The sequence below is a fragment of the Maylandia zebra genome, linkage group LG5, assembly GCF_041146795.1.
Source record: "Maylandia zebra isolate NMK-2024a linkage group LG5, Mzebra_GT3a, whole genome shotgun sequence".
Classification (NCBI taxonomy): domain Eukaryota; kingdom Metazoa; phylum Chordata; class Actinopteri; order Cichliformes; family Cichlidae; genus Maylandia; species Maylandia zebra.
The window spans coordinates 39,890,844-39,910,934 of record NC_135171.1 but is presented as its reverse complement, the minus strand read 5'-3'; the positions used below and the strand labels follow the sequence as shown (position 1 = coordinate 39,910,934).

General features: G+C 39.9%; 1 protein-coding gene across 1 annotated transcript; it reads right to left on the bottom strand.

Moving 5' to 3' along the window:
• Positions 1-6,214: 6,214 nt before the first annotated feature.
• LOC106674466 (butyrophilin-like protein 10) lies at positions 6,215-18,398 on the bottom strand. The gene is made up of 5 exons (XM_076884345.1): positions 17,993-18,398; positions 13,088-13,423; positions 10,408-10,686; positions 7,813-7,910; positions 6,215-7,660 (listed from the first exon to the last, which is right to left on the bottom strand). The coding sequence occupies exons 1-4, from the start codon at positions 18,066-18,068 to the stop codon at positions 7,831-7,833; spliced, it is 771 nt and encodes a 256-aa protein (XP_076740460.1). The 5' UTR covers positions 18,069-18,398; the 3' UTR covers positions 6,215-7,660; positions 7,813-7,830.
• Positions 18,399-20,091: the final 1,693 nt, after the last annotated feature.

The window sequence follows — 20,091 nt, the reverse complement described above, 5'->3', positions numbered from 1 at the left end:
AGTTAATACATGTTGTAGTGTTTGGACATTTTTAAATCAGTTTTAATTCAGTAACTTATCACCACAGCAAACACGACTCATCACTAAATCAATAAATTCACACCTTCTTTTGTGATCAATGTTTTATTGATTTACAGCAGGGTTGGTTCCCTAAAACAACATTGGTCACAATGCATGGAGAGAGGAAAGAAAAAAATACGGTGGAAATACAAATATTAGAACGCACACAAATTACAACCAGTTATTGCCTCTTCCAGCTGATAACTTTGGATGAGAAGGTTTTCCAAGCTTCCACAGTTGTGGGTCGAGCTTTATTTAATCCTGCAGTGGTAAGTTCAAGGTTAACGATACAAAGAAAACATCCAATCAAGAATGATTTCAAATGTCAGGACTGAACTAGTGCTTTGTAATTATCTTCTTTGTGGATGAGAATCCTGCAAACAAGATTTTGCATTGTATTTGTTTTAAGGAGATGTCAGAGGAATCATTAAGGAGACAAAGATCAGGATTGAGGATATAAAAAACTTCCAGTACCTCAGATAACACAGAGTTCACAAAGCCCCAAAAGTCAGATATAACTGGACAGTCCCAAAACATGTGAAACATGTGTAAGAACATGTGTAAGAACATGTGTAAGAACATGTGTAAGAGCCTGGTGATGAATCGTTGCACATGTGACGGTGATACGGAGCCTGTAGCTTCATCTGTGATCTCTTGTAGGGTTTAATGTAGGTTCTGTGGATGGTTTTGAAATTAATTAGTTGATGTGCCAAGTTCCCAGAAGTCAAACTTAGACTAGTCCACACTGTGTCCCAGTCTATATCAACCTGTAGTTCTCCCAGTTCCTTAATCCAAGTAGATTCAGTGGGCAGAGGATTTACATCATGTTCGGCTCATTTGTTGTAAATTATGGAAACAGAGGATCTGACAGATTTGGGCAAGATCCAGTCCAGCATGGGATGAGAATGGAGGGGAGAGTCCGAGGGGAAACACATGCTTTTAAATCTGAGCTGCAGGTACACAAAGTAAGAAGACGCAGGAAGGGAAAAAGTGTCCTTAAGTCCTGAAATGAACGAAGGCCCTGAGCGTCGAACAGATCATCAAAAATGTTTATTCCGGGTGAAGACCAAGAGGGTTGAACAAATGCTGACACACAGTAATTTTAAATTGTGCCAAAGTGGTGAACTTTTACAAAATTACACTGGATCACATAACCATGGATCTATTTTCAAATTCACACCTTTTTTAAACAATGAGAGCTCTGATTCTACAAACCTGTGCATTGATACAGTAAAGATCTGCAGATGATTGCAGGTCCAGAATCAAGAAGCTGCTGGAAAGAAGTGTTAACCAACATGGGGCTCTCATGACTATAATGTTGTTCTAACATTTAACAGTGCAACCAGAATTTAAAAAGTTGTAAATAAAAACAGAGCACAGGGATCTGCACACCGCACAACAAGAGGTGACACAAGGCTGAGTGAGAAACAGCAGGAGGAGCAGTTGGTAAAACGGAAGCAGGTCAGTGATGTGATCAGGTGTAAAAAGATGATCTTACAGAGGCAGAGGTTCATCAGTCTGCTAAAACTGTGAAACAATTTCAGAATAATGTTCCTCAATGTAAAACTGCGAATCTTTCTTAATATTCATACAAGTACATCAAGAGATTCAGAGGATCTGGAGAATTCTCTGTGCTCACGGACGAGGCTGAAAATCAATATTATAAAGCTGAGACTTCAGACTGTGATGGAAATCAGTGCACAGGAAGACTTCCAGAAATCCCGTCTGTGGTGACGGATCATCATGACGAACCGAAATTAAAAAAAAAAAAATAGAGATCTAGACTCATTTAAACCCAGGTGACATTGTCCACGCCATCGCCTGCAGCGCCACCACCTGCTCCATCGCCTGCAGCCACCATGCTGCCACCGGGTCTCGTCTTGACCCAGCCAGAGGTGTCGCCATGCCTGGTCTCATCCTGCCTGCCAAGCCCTGTCCACGTCCAGCACGTCCACGTCCGGGGCCTGTCAAGACAGCCCGTCCACGGAAACCCACCAAACCACCCAAGGTGTCACATTTCGCATTCACACTATCGTCGACCACCTGCAAAGCTACCCGAGGGTTTTCGTACACGCCCATGTCACCGCCAGCCAAGCCGTCCAAGTGTGGTCAGTCATGCCCGCTTAGCCACCGCCACATACCACGTGGTCGGCCCCCTGAACATTTGAACTATGGACCGTTGTGCCCTCGACCTCCAGGTCGGCCCCCTGAAAGGTTGAAGAACTGTCTGCTGAGCTTCAGTGTCTTTCACAGACTTTTGTGTTGCACTATTTCATGAGCTCCAGGTTTTTTGACTTTGGTCAGTTTCAGTCTGTCATGTTATCATATGTAAGGGTGCAATAGAAGTGTTATAAAGTGTGACTCACAGCCTTCAGCTGAATTATAAAAACACACAGTGTCTCATTTAGCTTAATCAACAGGTAGACTTCAGATTTTATGACATAACGCGTCATTCACAGCAGCTTAAATAACAGTTAGAGCTTTTTTATATCCGGCAATAAAATGTTTACTGAGAACCTGAGAATGTGGGCGTGGTTACAGTTTGTGTCCAAAGAAATTCAAAGCATAAAGTGAGCTATGATTCATCCACCCACTGAGCTGAGCTATAACCCTATTATGGTCTCCACAGGAAGCTGAAATGCTTTTATAAGACTTAATGCATGTGGTTTTTACGTCTGTAAACCTGATCCCAGAGATTTCCTGCTGACAGTTTACAGGAAGTCAGCTGTGAATGTAAACCTTCATTTGGACAGATGGTTTTTCATGTCCTACTGTCTTCCTCAGAAATCAATATGAATATAAATTTTCATTATTTCAGACTTTTGTTTTACATGTTTTATAACACAGATTTTGTACTTTTTAAAACACGTTTCCCTCTTTTTATCTTTTTATTATTGTTATTTTTACAGATTTCAGAAAATCCCGGCACTCCCACTTTTCCTCCGAATGACACACCTGTGAGGAAATTAGATTTCACAACAAGCTGACTGTGTGCAGAAGCCCTGATTTCCCAGATATCACAGCCTGTGGAATAACAGCCTTGTACGTCGGCCTTTGTACAGCACGTTATCTTGACTTCATAAAGAATCTGTAGGCGTAGAAGTTTCCAGTGACAGTTGTGGACTGAAGGTTGGTGTCATGAAACTCACTCCTCTCTACTACATGCCAGCATCAGGGTGAAAATAACAAAAACAAAGGCAAACAGATCTTCAGCTGTTGGCAGCAGTTGTGTTTAAACTGAGTCGAGTACTTTGACCAGAACAAAGTACCAGGAAACAGGGTCTGATTTATCGTTCGTATGTGCCATATAATCAAAGTGCTTCTCGGATATCATATAAGGCTGCATGAGTGTGTGAGTGTGTTCAAAAAAAGTGCTGACCAAGTGTGGTCAGTCGTGCCCACATGAGCCCATTTACCACTAAGATTTGATGCTGTTGACAGATTTGTTCTTCTTAAACGTCTTTTTCATGTTTAGGAGCCTCAAACCTGAAGTTATGTCAAGTTTATTCATACAAAAAAGCTCTTTGGAAGATTATTATTGTTATTTTATGAATGATAATACAACAAAATTGCTCTCCTGTTGCACAGTACTAATTAATACATTTTAAGAAGGAATTGATAATAGCTCACAGAAATAGCTGGCAGTAGTCCAAGGAGATACTTTTTACTTTCTTACTTTGAGTACATTTCAGAGCTGGTACTTCAACTTTTACTGGAATAGTTTTTAACACAAGTATCTGTACTTCTACTTAAGTACAGAATATCTGTACTTTTGCCATCTCAGCATTTCATCAGCCGTTCAGCTGTAACCTTTCCTACCGTTCCTGAAAGAGTGGGTGGTATACTGATGGGTCTGGAATTACTTCCTCATTTATGAAGAGGCGTTCCAATAACGGTTTCTGATGTACAGGGATCATACCTTTAATGACTGATTCACACTGATCAGGTATAACAGTCTGTCCACTGACAGCTGACGTGAACAGCACTGATCGTCTCTTCTTTGTCCTCAAAGTTGATGTTAGAAGCAAGAAAAAGTTTAATGATTTGAGTGATCGTCATCCCGTGTGGTCCGATGCAACAGACAAACTACTGTAGCTCAAACTGCCATAAGGTTTCATGCTGGTTCTGATAGACAGTGCATCGCAGTATGTTGTGTATGGGGCAGACAGTCAGGGTGCCCACGCTGACCCCTGCTCACCACTGAAAGCACCAACAATGCCTTGTGAGCATCAGAAGTGGACCATGAAGCAATGGAGGAAAGTGGTCTGGTCTGATCAATCACGTGTTCTTTAACATCATGTGGACGACGGGGTTGGTTCATTGCTTACCTGGAAAACACCTGGCACCAGTATGCACTATGGGATAAAAGGTGACTTGGAGGAGGCAGTGTGTGGTGCTTTGAGCAATGTCCTGGTAGGAAACTTTAGGTCCTGCCATCAATGTGGATGTTACTTTTGCATGTAACATCTGTGTGATTTGGTGAACAAACAAGTCTGATCCATGGAGGCCAAACCTCACAGCTTACAGGACTGAAAGGATCAGTTGATATCATAATATTGTGATTGCAGCTTTTTTATTTGTATGAGTCCTGGTGGGTTAATGCTCCAGAGGAATTCTTATAATGTGTTTTTAAAGGCAAAAGTGTTTATAGTTGCTTCAAATGGCAAATCTTAAAGCTAGAACTAAAATAAAAACTGAATGGATGTGGTGGCGTTTTGCTGCCATGGTTTGGATCAAAATTGTTCTCACTGATGGTCAAACTCCTGTAGAGATGAATAAAGTTATTCTTTAAACATAGATGTTTAGGAAATATCTAAAAAATATTCAGAGCAAAATGTTTCTGTTCTGATGGGAGCGAAGTTTTTTAGATGATTTGGACAGATGTGTACAGATGTGGGCATGTACAGCTCAGCAGGGCTCACTCGTCGCTCTGATGAGGATGAAAATGATGTGAATCATATGTTATGGTCTTCACAGTCACCAGATCATAACCCAGCTGACTCTACTGACGTTTCCTTTAATTAATTTCATTATATGACCCTAACAGTAAGCTACCTTAGAAGAGCATTCAAACATGATAGTAAATGTACTTAGTTACTTTCCACCACTACAGCTTCCAAATTGCAGCTACAGCCAAACTGTAGGAAAAGACAGAGAGACAAACAAGCTGAATATCCCAGGTCTCATCTTAAATTTGTATTATTAATCACAACTGTTGCATATGATCTATATATAATCTTCCCAGCAGCCCTGATAATGAAGATGATGGTGATGATGCAGCATTAATGAGGTCTGATCGTGCATCTCTGCAGGATGGAGACAACACCCTCAGACGCTGCGCACCTCTTTGATTCAGCTGCAATAAAGATCCAGGAGGATGTAATCACATGACATCCTCAGTATTGATTGGTGCAGTGTTGGGGTAACATGCTCCAAAGGAATGTGCAACTTTAATCATGTTACATTTTTCAGTAATCCAATTTCAGTTATAAATATAGTAGCTTGTTGCTTCTATTACAAAGGTTCTTCAGTTATCTGCACACTGGCTGGGTACAAAGGGGGGGGGGGGGGGAGTCAAGTTTTTCCTTCCTGGTTGTTCACACTGCAATCAGAGTAATTTAGTTCATGTGCAGAAGGTGGTGGTGTGATCTACAGCTTTTCAGGAGTCAAGATATGGACATCAATTTTAGTTTTATAGCACAAAAGGACATTCTAATGTGAAGCTAGCCAAGAACCCAGAGTGATGTTAAAGCAGTGAGTGCTGACCCGAGCCCAGGAGCCAGACCCTGAACTTCAACTGATGAGCAGTCAGGCTGTGTCCTCATTCGGCAAGGGACTTGTGTTAGTTAAATAGTAATTATGCGACAATACAAGTGATGCAAACGTAATGTAACAAATTAATTTATCTAGCAAGTAACTAACTAAGGTAAAGTGCTTTGAGGGGCAGCACCTCATAGCGAAGAATCATATGTTAAGGTCTTCACAGTCATCCATTGCTGTGGAAGTCATCTGAGGAGGAAGCATCGCTTTAACACCGTTGGAACATCACCAATGAACAGTTACTGACTGCTGACAGAGAAACACTCATCCCAACACACCCTGTCAGTTGATAACTTCTATCTTCCTTTCCAAAGGTTTGAAGACACAGTACATAAAAAAGTCACAAGAGTTTATTTTCATGTTTTTTGTACACTTGCAGAAATCTTTAAGCACTTTGTGAAATAACTTTATAATACACAATCATCAGTTACAGCAGAAACACACTTACAGTACAATTGCAGTATCATTCATTCGCAGCATATGAGCAAGTTCAATAAGGAAGTTCTGTAATCACTGTGTGTTCAGCTGCTAGTCTGACCACTACCACATTCTGTCAATACTGACATCATTATTCTAGTCCAATCATCTTCTTGCACACTATCTTTAAGCCAATGAGCTTGAATGATTTAAATCTGTGTGCTCTGTATTCTCCCTTCTAGACTCTCAATTATGTAACCCACCTACTCCCCATCTCCACATCACCCAGTCACTCTGAGTCACTGGGATAACTGGGATTCCATTCTGCCATAAGATTATCATAGTCTAATTATCAATAAAACTGATTAATTTCTCAATAAATCATATTAAGTTCTCCCAAAGGATCTCTCCTTAATGAAATACTTTTATAAAAAAAAAAAAGCATACAGGCTCATTTAAGATAATAGCAAAGCGATATGCATACTAAAGGAGGCACATTATACAGAGGTTCACCTACATTTAGAGCAGTTCAGGGCTAAGTTCACCTTTGTTTTATCAGTTTAAGTCGGCTGATTCAGTGTGAGCTGCTGAATGTATTTCAGTCACTGAGCAATTTTATTTAACATGTTCACAATTCACCTTCAGATATTCATTCACACATAATCAAATGAACTGCTATGCAAAATGCAGTGTAACTCAATGAAAGGCTGAATTTCAACCTTTTCTTTCAAAATTCAAAAAAATTCAAAACAGTGATTTAATGCTCTTTGAAATTTGTTTGAAATGAATTTGCAAACTGATGATGATTCAGTTAATCAATGACGACACAATGCTCTCCCTACATAGGCTGCAGTTGTACGTTAAAAGTATCAGCATTAGTAATACTGACCCTGTAATGACTTATTATTGGATCAAGATCAAAATTTGCTGTATCCAACAACCACTAAGCTAACACAGCGAGGCAGACAATCTTGTTTCACTGTTGTAGCTTATTATATGATCCTGCTTCATCATCACATTACTTTTATAAAATGTCAAATTAAAATAAGACAACTTGCATTAAACAGCTCTGGAACAATTTTGAATTCTTCATAAAATTTGTCCAGGAAATAAAGAGTTCTTTATAACACACGAGTTAAACATTCTGGATAAAAGACATGGACACACACGCATGCAAACTCACACTGAAGCAGCTGACTTAAATCCCCAAAATAGAACTGGATTGAGATGTGTGACATGGAGCTTTTCTTCCATCCTTTGCTTCAGAAAACGTCAGGAGAAATTCAGAAGTGGAGAGATAATTCGATGAACTATAACACTTGTCTGTCAGACCCTCCTGGTGCTTTTGATCCCATTCGATTTGCTGTGGAATTGCAGAGAAAAAAAAAGCAAAACAAAAAACTAATGAATCTCAATAGAAATTTGTTTTCTTTAAAACAGGGTCAATAAATGAATGTATTATCCTCACATCATGGGTAAGCTGATATTAAAGAAGACGATATTATACAAACTTACCTCGAGCATTGAGTAAAATTACACAACAACTATTCCAATTATTCCAAAAATAACTGAAACAATAGTAGCTCTCATCATCCCAGTCCCAGACGGCTCACCTGAAACACAAAAAAGATGAAGTCACACTCAAGATGTTACAGCAAACATGTACTTAACATAGGTTACAACCTCTGCATCGAAAACATATAAAAGGTGTTATAAAGTATATGGAAACTAATAAGTTAACAGTAAAACATGATTTACTAATGAAACCACAATAGCTAAAATCTCAGTTAAATTAGGAGAGTGTAAATACAAGTGTGTGGAAGTGTTTGACTGGGTCAAAGGAGCTTTCAAAGAAAAGCGTCTGGACTTCTCAGACGCTTTTCTTTGAAAGCTCCTTTGACTACGATGACCTGGATGACTGAGAACCTTCACAGAGAAGTGTTTGACTGTGCTGCCAACACCTGATGATTTATATATATGGATGTTCAAATTCATGCTGCCAACGGTCATTTTATTCTCTTGTGATCAATCAGATATCTTCAAAACGTTTCAGTCTGTGTGATGAATACATCAATGTTACTGAACTGTATGACTCTGCAGGACAGATCAGATTTTTTTTTATGTTTTAAAGTCCAAGAGTGGATGGAAACTATTGGTGAAACTGCTAAAGAGGCCTAATTTTAAGAGCCACCAGTACCCCCAGCTTCCACTAAATTCATCACTGACTTTGAGTGAAGTTCACTGCATTGCTGAGTGTGTCATGCTCATTTAATACTATTACTTGTTAGGTTTGCAGACCTATAAAGTAAGGGATTTTTTGAAGTATAAAAAACAAAATACTTGCTTAATTTAACTTTAATGTTCTGAAATGTAGGTTTGTTTTTAGTTCTCATCCAAAGTTTTGAAAATCAGGAGACAAATAAAATGTAAAAGTTGCACAAATCGAAACTATTTACATTTACAGCTAAAGTTATTTTTGCTTTTCATCAAAACAGACTGTCGGGCTCATCAAAATGTGAGCTGAACTAAACCTGCTGCAGCCTGTTGGGCAGTGAGTTTACGGTTGAGTGGAGCGGCAGAAGTAAATGAAAAAGATTAGCTAGAGGCAAAAAAGAACATAATATTGCCACATAGAATGTAGCAGAATAATTATTCTATCTCGATTATGTTCTTTAGAAAGAATAATTGAAATTCAATTATGAGTTTTCAGAGATCTACTATACTAAGTGTTATAGTAGATCTATAACACTTAGATATGACAGACAAATCTTTTAGCTGCATATACACTTATACACAATAGAGTTTAAGCTTCACACCTGTTCTGTTACAATACCTATATAGAGTATTTACCCTGATGATCTGGTACCCTTTACTGCTTTAATATAAAAAGTCAATATAGTTTGGCTTAAAACAAACAAACACTCTTCACTGGACATCCTACACAGTTCAGTTAAAATTGTCACTACGATATGGTGGGAGAATGGCATTTGTCTAAATCTGCGTAGAGCTGGCTGTCCTCACAAACTGAGTGATCATGTAAGATGACAAGTGTGTGTGTGTGTGTGTGTGTGTGTGTGTGTGGGGGGGGGGGGGGGGGGGGGGGGGGGGGGGGACCAAGACCAATGACCAATGGAATATTTCTAACATTGAGTTATTTTCCAGTGTTAGAAAATCAGCACTGCTCAGTGTTAGCCATTGTTAATCTTCAAAACTGACTAGGTTACTTTTAAACATATAACACTGTCAAAAGTGTTAATTTAACACTCAACAGTGTTGTATTTAACACTCAGAGGTGTGGACCCATATAGACACTCTCCAGTGTTAATTTAACACTGGAGATTTTGCTGTGTACAGAGTGTCAAAGAGAGCCCCTGTTGAATCAGGCTCATACTAAATATCCTGTGAAATTTGCCCAAACACACGTGGGTAAAGGTCAACTGGCAGAAGGTTCTTTGGCTATCAGACTAGATGCTTTGTTTCACAAACACCAAACACTGCTCATCACCACAAACACGCCATCTCCACTGTGGTGGTAGCAGCATTGTGCTTTTGGGATGCTTCTCAGTAGCTCTGGAACGCTTTAATATGTAGAGGGGAATATGGATGCAGAAATATAACACTAAATCCTGGAGGATAATGTCACTTACAAGAGAACTGCAACTTGGGAAAAGATTTATTTTCCAGCTGGACGATCCCAAGCATATGGCAAAAGCTAGACAGACAAGGTTCTAGATTAGCCAAATCAAAACCTAGATCTCAATCCAATCGACAATTTGTGGTTGGACTTGAAAAGAACCGTTTATGCCCGATCCTTAAATAACTTGACTAAGCTTGAGATTTTTTTGCAAGAAAGATTGCAGATGGTCCAGCCCGATGGAGACATATCCATACAGACTCAGTGCTGTGGTTTGAGCTTAAAGTGCATCTACTGAATACTAACCTAAAGGGGGTTAATATTTATGAAATCACTTCTTTTAACTTACATATTTATATTTTTTAACTGAACTCAGTGGTATGTCCAGTGAGTTGGAAATCTTTTTGTAGCCATCTCTTGACTTATACTTTTCAGTGAGCTGTTCTAGCAGGAATACCAAAGAACCAGAGACTTACCACTCAAACGGATATAGATTTGCTTTTGTGCCTGATGGTAGATTTCCTTCTGTGTGGCGACACAGCGATAGCGGTCAGTTTTTTTCACAGTAGCTTTGAGGGTGATGGAGAAACGATCTCCTATTTTAGAGACCTGTGGCTTTTCAGAAAGAATGGTTTGATTCTTACTGTCCCACCACTCCACTGAAGGTTCAGGGGAAGCATTCTTAACATCACACTCAAGCAACGCCCAGTGATCTTCTTCTTCAAGGTTTGTAACAGAAGGCTGTGAAGCTGCACCTGTGAACACATAAAAGATAGATTATGTAAGAACAATGGTAGTTTGTCCCTTATTTTTTTCTGTTCAGCTACTCTGACAGAGCTTTTGCAACTGTGGCCCCAAGAATCTCTCCTCTTCCTCTGAGCTTGAGATCTGTGGACTCAGTAAGTCTCTTAAAAACAACTAAAAACTCACCTTTTGGTTTGTTTTGTTTTAAATGCCTTGGCATTTCTTTGTGAAACTATTTGTGATCTTTATCTTGAAAGGTGATATATAAATAAAATTGTACTTACTTACTTACTCTGAGTGCAGATGTAGGTGGTTTGTTTGAGAACAAAAGTAGAGTACTGCCATAACTTATAGCTTATAAGGTAGTTTTCTGCTGGACTGAACAGCTATGTCTAACGAACACATGTCTGACAACACATTGCCTCGATCAATAACAGATTTGTGGTTACTGAACTAATAATGAATTAATTAATGTATCAAAAATAAAAACTCTATAAATATTTATATATACAAATACAACTAAAACTGGTTTAATATTTCTCTGAACTGTTCATAAAAAATAATCAGTAAATGCTTTGCAAGGTTCTAACCAAAACAGTAAAGTAAAGCTGGTTTAAGTTCATATACACACACAGAATGTGACCAACAGTGACGTCATTTCAAACGTGACTCACCTGAGACGTTTCGGACCTTTAACCTTTTGAAACGCAGAGGTTGTATGCGACCCAAGTTTACATGTAAAAAATAATAAATTATTTTACTATTTACTTTCATGATGACCGGAAACACCGATAAATACATTTTATACGTCATTTCAAAGCTCAGACGTTCGTTTTTCAGCAGATTCATGAATCTCAACAAAGGATTTACGACATAAAAACAGTAAATACTTAATTTACGGCAGTAAATAGTCATTAACCTTACTGCTAGCCTGTCGCATCACCGATAAAAGACGTTTATTGGGATAAAACAGGCTTTCAAAGACAAACATGAGCTTCATTTAAAGAAAAAAACCCGCAAATTAACTTCAGTTCGTTTTAGTTTAACCGGGAGTAAAAATAACAAGAAAAAACGTGAATTTATTCTCTCGTAAAGTTTTATCGGAGCTACGCAAACTTCTAAAACTGCGACATTAAAATAAATTTTAAAGTATTGATAAATTATTCTACCAACCAAGTTCGGTATTTCTGAAATCTGTAAACGTCCACGAGCAGAGTTAACCAATCCGTATCTTTCTCCGACATAAGGCGGCACGTTTGGAAGACCGTTAATCCAATCAATCAAACGTAGAAGTGCGTCTTCACACTGGCTACATGGGTGTTTGATTGACAGCTGCTGTCATCCAATAGAAAGTTAACGTAGTGAAACCGCTCTCCTTTGTAAGCCGGTAAAATCCCTTGTCTGACCATATATAGAAGTCAACGTATTTGGACTCGCTGTTACAATGGAACGAAAACAAATCATAGCAAATTATTTAATCTGTCGAAAAAGACGCGATTAAATTATAATAAATATATAAATATGCATGTCTGTTATTTGAGACATCGTTTTGTAGTTGAGTTTAGCATTTGGGAACATTTGATGTGTAAAAACCAGAATGAATTGTTATAATTTCTTAACTTTGGAGAGATTTTTGTGGAGTTTGCAGCCACTGTTTAGAGATGCTCTGCTTTGCTCTTTGAAATAAAGTCTGCAATATCTTAGAGTTGCTTCTGTGTATCAGCATGAAAGTTGGCACAGTTATTGGAGACGAAATGAATATGATATCCTGTAAATTTCAGCCTCCTAGCCCTCATAATGACTGATTAACTATCTTTAACATATGAAGTAAAAGCTTTAAAACATCAAGGTTTCAGTCATTTCCTGTATAATCCTCCAACAAATGATCTGTGTTAGAGCTAAAGGTTAAACTGACAGACTACATTAAATATCACAGATTTTATTTCACAGTGATCAAACAGGCAGGTATCAGATATTTATGGTTTGGAAATTATTAAAATGTTTATTCTGGTAGTTACAGCCATGCAGAGGTGCACATGACTGTGAGAGGCTCTAACAGATTAATATGCCCTCTGAAAGGAAACAAACACACATGTTAGAGGTGACTGTGTTATCATCAACTTGGCAGTCAGTTTGAACAGTCGTGCGTCTGATATATAAGGAAGAATTAACATTTATTCATTAAGTTATAGTTTATTTTATTTATTCCAATTTATTTTGTTTATTGAACCCTATGGACAACTCAGATCATTGATAAGTAGACAGGCGCATGATGCACATGGGAAAGTCTCAGCTTTGTTCACTAAATATTGCAAATTTCACTGCAGGTGTGCTGTGGGGGTGAGAGCCTGCCAGATGTGCATGCTGACTGTTTCATCTGTAAATAATCAGCTGATTTATAACAGCACTCACCAACAACAAGCTCAATGCGGGATGTTTTTACACTGGGCTGGGTCACTGGAAAACTACAGGTGTAGATTCCGTTGTCCTCCAGCTTAGTTTTATTCATTCTTATGGAGGCGTTGCCGTGCTTCAGCTGTTCTGGAAAATGTGAGACTCGACCTTTGAATTCATCATCTTGACCTTTGCTATATGTGCTGGGATCAAACATGAACACCTCCTTTAGAGGAACTGTTCCTTCCTTCTTCCAGACAAACAGTTCTTTCTCAATGTTCTGATTGGTGCTGAGGGAGCAGGGTAAAATGACATCATCATCTTCCATCACAATCACTCTGCTGTCAGGTGGTCCTGAAAGACAAAACTTGAATTAAACAATGTGTTCAGATACAAAGTGATGAGGATATAATGAGAGTCATTTATGAGTCAGAGACAGCCAATCAGAAGAAAGTTCACGCTTGATTTTTACTAATCATGAACTTAAAAAAGGTCTAAGTTTAATTTAAAAAAAAAAAAAGAAAAGCCACAAGAATATAATCAGCAAACTTTTTCACTATAAAAATCTTATATTTTAGCTCAGTTCCCCTTCATAAAAACAAACTGATTAAACTGGTCTGGACAAAAATGATGGTACCCCTAGAAAAGAGTAAAAATAAGATGACTATAGGGACCTTAAACCGAGGTGTGTCCTGTAACTATTGTCAGATATCTTCTTACTTGTAATCAGTCGGCCTATTTAAAGGGTGAAAAGTAGTTAATGTGCTGTTTGATGTTCCTGCACCGCACTGAACATGAACCACAGTGAGCTAAGGACAGAGCTGTCTCAGGTGATGTGACTGACAATTAAAGACAAGCATGTTAAAGGTAAACGCTATAAGACTGTCTCCAAGCAGCTTGATGCTTCTGTGAATACAGAACAATATACTGTATCATTCATGTTTTTAGGGACACACTGGACGTGAACGCAAGAGGAAATCTGATGACAAATTTCATCAATAAGTTCCAAGAGATAAGAGATTAGAGGTGAACTCCAGGTGAAGTAAAGTGTCAAATCACACCAGCCGTTACTGTTTGAGCTAAAGTGGACTTAATGGAAGACGACCGAGGAGGACACCAGTGTTAAAAGCAAATCAGAAAAAGCATGAATGGAATTTGCCATTTAGTCATTTTCTGAAAGGTCACATCAGCTCAGATGCAAAAATAAGGCTTATAAAGAAAATGACACAGCGCCTGCTCTGAAACATGGAGGAGCCTCGGTTATGTTCTTGCTTTGCTTTGGTGCATCTGGCACAGCAGGTCTTGAAATCTCAAGAGTATCAAGGCATCCTGGAGTGAAATGTTGTCTCCAAAAGGCACCCTTCAAACCACAGACAGTTGAAGCAGTTTTCTCCTGAGGAGCGTCGACGAGTGCAGACGTCTCACTAACAGTTACAAAACTCGCTTCATTACAATGATCGCCTCCGAAGGTTGTGTAGTAAAGTAATTAAGAGGACCATTTTTGTCCAGAACAATTTCATTTTTTAATCATTCTGCTGAACCACAATTCAAAAGCAGTGTCTGGTTTTCATGAGTCAATTTTCAGTAAATGTTTATTGTCAGTTTAAAGTTTCTTTCTTTCTTTTTAATTGAAGGGTCCACATCTGTGTATTTGATGACACTGAAAAATGATTCTTTTTGTGTTCCCTGTATTATTCATCCTCTTCAGTCTCACAAATACTGATCCCCAGTATCTCAGCTGTAACAGTTTTCTATGAGAGTTTATGCCAGGAGTTCAGGGCAGCTATTTTTGTTAGCACACAGACACGCTCTAATCATACAGCAATAATCAATAACATCAACAGCTTCAAAAACACAAACTGCTCAAATATCTAATTTTCATCTTTTGGGCACTCAGCAGAGTCTCTGACAGCACGGCTCAAATCCAAAGTCCTCGTCCTGCTCTCTGCTCTCCTTCCTCTTTTCAGCAGCAGGTTTTTACTTTGCTTGTTAAACACAATTTCAAATGCTGCTAACTGCTCTATAAGACGCTCACTGAACAAAGTGCTGCATCACTGACAGAACACAGAGGGTGAGGTCCATTAAAGTGAACTCTCTCTCTCTCTCTGTAAATGGACTTCTGCTAATATGACTGCATCCGCTTGATGCGGTATCTTTACACAAACGACTGCATGTGAAGTAGAGGCACACTCCTTGATAGTCACTTTGACTGGCTCCTTCCTGCCTTTAGTGCTTCTTCCCCATCACACATTGTGCTTTGTGTGCAGGGTTGACAGAGGTGGAGAGGAAAGTGAACAAACGTGAGATTCTTAGAAACAGACGTGCATGTGCAGTACACGCCTCATCCGTTTCCTGAAGAAGACGAAACTTGACTTTCTCGCTCAAACATCACTAAAAATATCTAAACTACTGTTGTTACCACAAAGCTGCGTGGAAAGACTGTAAACTCATTTCTTAATTTATGATTTGGTGCAAAGATCTTCACACTTTTGTGTTTATGGGGCAAACAAACACAGGTGTGGGCTCAGGAGAATTTGGCAAGATAACAAGAAACGTATTAAACTCATAAACATGCAGCAGGTCACCAGTGAGCCACATGTGCTGGTGTTAGGTGTAGACCGGCTTTTAACTACACGCTAAACAAGCAGAGTTTCAGAAAGTGTCTCATGAGCATTTTGGTCTTGCAGTTCTTCTGGGATGAAGTGTGGCAAGTGCATAAAAAATTCATATAAAGAGATAAAAGTGAACATAACCCTGCCTCTAACCAGGTCACTGGTGACCAGGTGGCTCATCAGAGGTTAACGAAAGTTTCTGTGACAGCAGGTTTCTTCATTTCCACTTGATGAAATATCACCAATTCAGGCAGCAACAGTTTCAACGCTGTGAGGCCAAAAATGTTTCACTGATAAAGATTTGAAACACATCCAAGCTGTGTCCTTTTCACCAGCTGAGCTCTCAAAACTTTCCTGCCAGTTTGAACCTGCACACCGCAGTCAGTAACAGCCTCATGTTAATGGGCCACAGAGTGTTTTAACTCTGACTGTAGAAAACTTCAGGAAATGGAGCCTAGTGTTCGTCTTTGTAGTCATATTAATCCTACCAGGTCTCTTCACTCATTGAATCACTCGCTCTCAGAACTGGGACTAAAACACAAACAGACCCTGAAAGAGTTAAAAAACTAAATAAAATTATATGTTATGCATGAGAGACCTATGGATGAGTAAAAGCCAACATCCACACTGACAGCATCCAGTAACTCAGCGCAACATCAGCAGAACACAGCTGCTATTGAAACTGGAGATCCAGAGCCCACAGCTCAGTGGGATCAGGGCTGGACTGGTAATCTGGTCAATTTTCTTTTCCTTGTCGATATAATTATTCAGGCCACCTTCTCTGTGCACTGGTGCACCTTGCAGAACAAGAGTTTAGTGTGGAAGACGTGTTTGATAAAGATGGACAAAGAAAAGAAAAATACGTGGAGCTGAAAAGCTGAGAGAGAAACAGAAAAAAAATAGAAACAGATGCAGCCAAATGTGTCACATTAATAGTCAGGACTGCTGCCATCACCAGCAGTACCACCAACACTTTTAACAAACCCTGGAGGCTCCACATAGGTTAGCACTCGCTAACAAAATTAACTGCCATCACCCCTGTCTGTAGTTGGGCCAGATTGTTGGGGTAGAAGTGAAGGACAGAGACACAAAGACCTATTTTACTTACCTAAGTCCTGCTAAGTAATGCATCTTTTAAACAGAAAATAATGTAATTATATGACTAATTGTTCGATTTCCCTGTTTTTTTTTTTGCATGCACTACTCAGTGTTATCATTGCTTCATGTGCACATATTTAACCTGGGTGACTGATCATGGTGGGTCACCTGGGCCAAAATTGCCAGCGACAATTTTTTGTCCAAGTCCGGCTCTGAGTGGGATCAATAGTGAGCAGCATGGAGATAATGAGCTGACCCTGATAGAAAGGAGGAGTGGATCTGAACTAGATGATGTCCAGCCACCTCCAATCACAGATGCATCTACTGAGCTGAAGATGGAGATTGTGCCCAAACTCAAGGTAACCACCCAACTGAGAGCACAAGTCCCCAGGCTTACAATATCAGAGGAGATGTGAACATTGACCTGGGCAAAAGGACGGCACAGAGGCTCTGATCATACTAGAACCAGAACAGGATAGCGTACAGTGAGCACCACAACCAAGAAGCTGGGAAAGTGTACAAGAACATCTGTGCTGCATTGAAGTCCAAATGTCCCGATGGGAGACACCACCAGTGATGGTTGAGAGCAGCAGGGCTGTGGTTCTGAGGGACAAGCAGCTGCTGAACAACCAACCAGATACTGTGGTGGGTAACAAAGAGCAGAAGACTGCAGGTGTGACAGAAGACAGTGAGAGGAACAAGGAGTGTGAGGAAAAAGAGTACAGGAGCCAAAGAGCTCCAACTCTGAAACAGGAAGAGAGACAGAGACAGTGTGTGTGTGTGTGTGAGAGAGAGTGTGTGGTTAATTATTCTCTATTCTATGAGTCATTTTATTGATGTCGACCCACTTTAAGAGAACATAAAACTTTAGATGCTTCAGTCACAAACAAACGTCACACCGTGTCAGCAGGATGAAAGCAGAAATGTGTTTACAGGTTAAAACACGTCAGGATGGAATAATGAGCATCTCTGGTAACTGATCATAAACACTAAAGAGAATAGTTTCGGTTCATTGTTGAAGATGCTGCACATTAATCTGCCCTCTCATTGTTTTACTCTAAAACGCGGCTGCGTTAAAAGCTGATGTAGGTGTAGACTCCGCAGTCATCCACCCGCTACAGCAGCAGCCTGAGCAGCGTTAAAGCTCCATCCGCTGCTGTGAAACGTGACTGCGCCTGCACTGATTATCACTCTAAATCAATCAGTTTCTTACCGGATTCAGCACCAAACGTCAGTCCGGAGAAAGTCAGGAAACAGAAGCTCAGAAACAGAAGTGGTGGAAGCTCCATGTCTGCAGAAACCCTCTGAGGATCAAACGTTACAGCATCTCTTTTTTTAAAAAGAAAAAAAAAAGAAAAAGCTCGGAGCCACTCCCCCTCCCGCACTGACGCACTCCAAAACACTTTGAGTTTCTATTCTCTTAAAGCAGTAAACCATAACTGCACTTCCGGTGTATGTATATGTCGCAACATCAGCGCCTCTTAGATTGAACTTGTTTAACAGCGACAATTACACAGAAACGCGGAGAGAAGAAAGATTAATGAGCAGAGATGGCAGATTATTGTAAAAAGGTTAGGCTGAGGTAAAGAGAAAGGACGCTCCCACCACGGAATCTGCAGCCTTTAAGGTCAAAGACAGGGCAGGGATAGCTCAGTAGGTAGAGTGGTGGCCCCCTGATCGGAAGGTCGGGGATTCAATTCCCCTGAGCAGCTACCCTGAGGTACCCCTGAGCAAGGTACCGTCCCTACACACTGCTCCCTGGGTACCCAATGGCTGCCCACTACTTCATTGAGTGAATGGGTTAAATGCAGAGAGGAATTTCCCCACGGGGATCAATAAAGTACACTTTCTTTCAAAAAAAAAAAAAAAGGGTCAAAGACAGCTGCAGGTTTTTTTTTTTTACACTAATATGACCTATATGATGAAAACACACACACACACACACACAAACCACACACACACACACACACACTGAGGCTGTTCCTGCTCCTCCTCGTAATAAATACAGATTAACCAGGTTGTTCATCTAATACAATAAAGACTAAAACCGTGTTGCACAAATGGAAACATAAATGTAAAGCGCTCACACAGATTCATACAGGGTTCTGGACACTAAACTACAGCACAGAGCTTTTCCTCTCATATTGCTGATTTCTCTGCAGCATCTCTCTTACTTCTTCTAACCTTTTCATATTTTTCTAATATTATAATTTTAGTCTTTATTTGTAAATTCAGCTGCTGTTGCTTTGATGACTGTGATTGGTTGGATGTTTCCAACGCCACCTCTTTCACATGAACACGCTCATGCTCAGAAACTTACAGACTTTGGGTCAACTTAGCTGATAACCAGCTTTATGTGCCATCTTATCCTGATCAACAATCTCAGGTGAAATAAATCCAGGTAACTCAAAGAGACCCTGGTTATCTGCACCTTGCTGAGCAGAACGGTGTCCTGGTATTCAAAGTCACTGCCTCTGTTCCTTCCCCGTTACACCCGCCTCCCTCTCATTCACACACATGTATTCAGTCTCACGTCTACTGACGTCTACACACCTCCACCTCTCCAGGCTCTCCTCCACCTGCTCTCTACTCTCACTACAGACCACAGTGTTGTCTGCAAATATCAGAATCCACAGAGACTCCTGGCTGACCTCCTCTGTCAGCTCATCATCACTGAACAAGAAGGAGCTCAGATCCTGATGTAATCCCACCCCCACCTTGAACCCACCTGTCATTCCTACTGCACACCTCACTACTGTCCCTCTGTCCTCACACATGTCCTGCACCGTCAGTTAGTCATCTGGAGTAACCGTCTTTCCGCTCTTCATCATCTTCGCGGTCCTCACTTCCTCTTTCATAAAGCTCTGTACTTCCTCATTCACTAACTGTCCTCCATCCATCCTCATCTCTCTCACAGAGCTAGAAATGAACAGAATAGATCAGTTTTAACCAAAATGTTGTATTTCTTCTACTTAACATGGACACATTAACGATAAGCAATAGGTCCACATTTCTGTCCATATTAGGAAAACACAACGAACCACTCATGAATCACTGTGCACACAGCTAATCTAATCTAACACTATCTTAATTAATAGGATGTGGTGGGAAATGACGTGGGTTAGATTCTGAAGAACAGATTTATGACTCACGTGGCCTCATACCTGCTGATTTTTCAGAGTGTGCTTTGTGTAAACAAGGTTTAAATAAAGTTTAAAGTCTTTTTACAGCCAGTAATGTAATGTTTACTGAGAACCTGAACATGTGGGCTGCTAGTTTCATCCACCCACTCAGGATGAAGGAGTTGAACTA

Coding starts and splice junctions, on each gene's coding strand:
- LOC106674466 (XM_076884345.1), bottom strand. CDS start 18,068: ATGGAGCTTCCACCACTTCTGTTTCTGAGCTTCTGTTTCCTGACTTTC. Junction 13,424..17,992: donor GACGTTTGGTGCTGAATCCG/GTAAGAAACTGA, acceptor TTTGTCTTTCAG/GACCACCTGACAGCAGAGTG. Junction 7,911..10,407: donor AATCTATATCCGTTTGAGTG/GTAAGTCTCTGG, acceptor TTTGTGTTTCAG/GTGAGCCGTCTGGGACTGGG.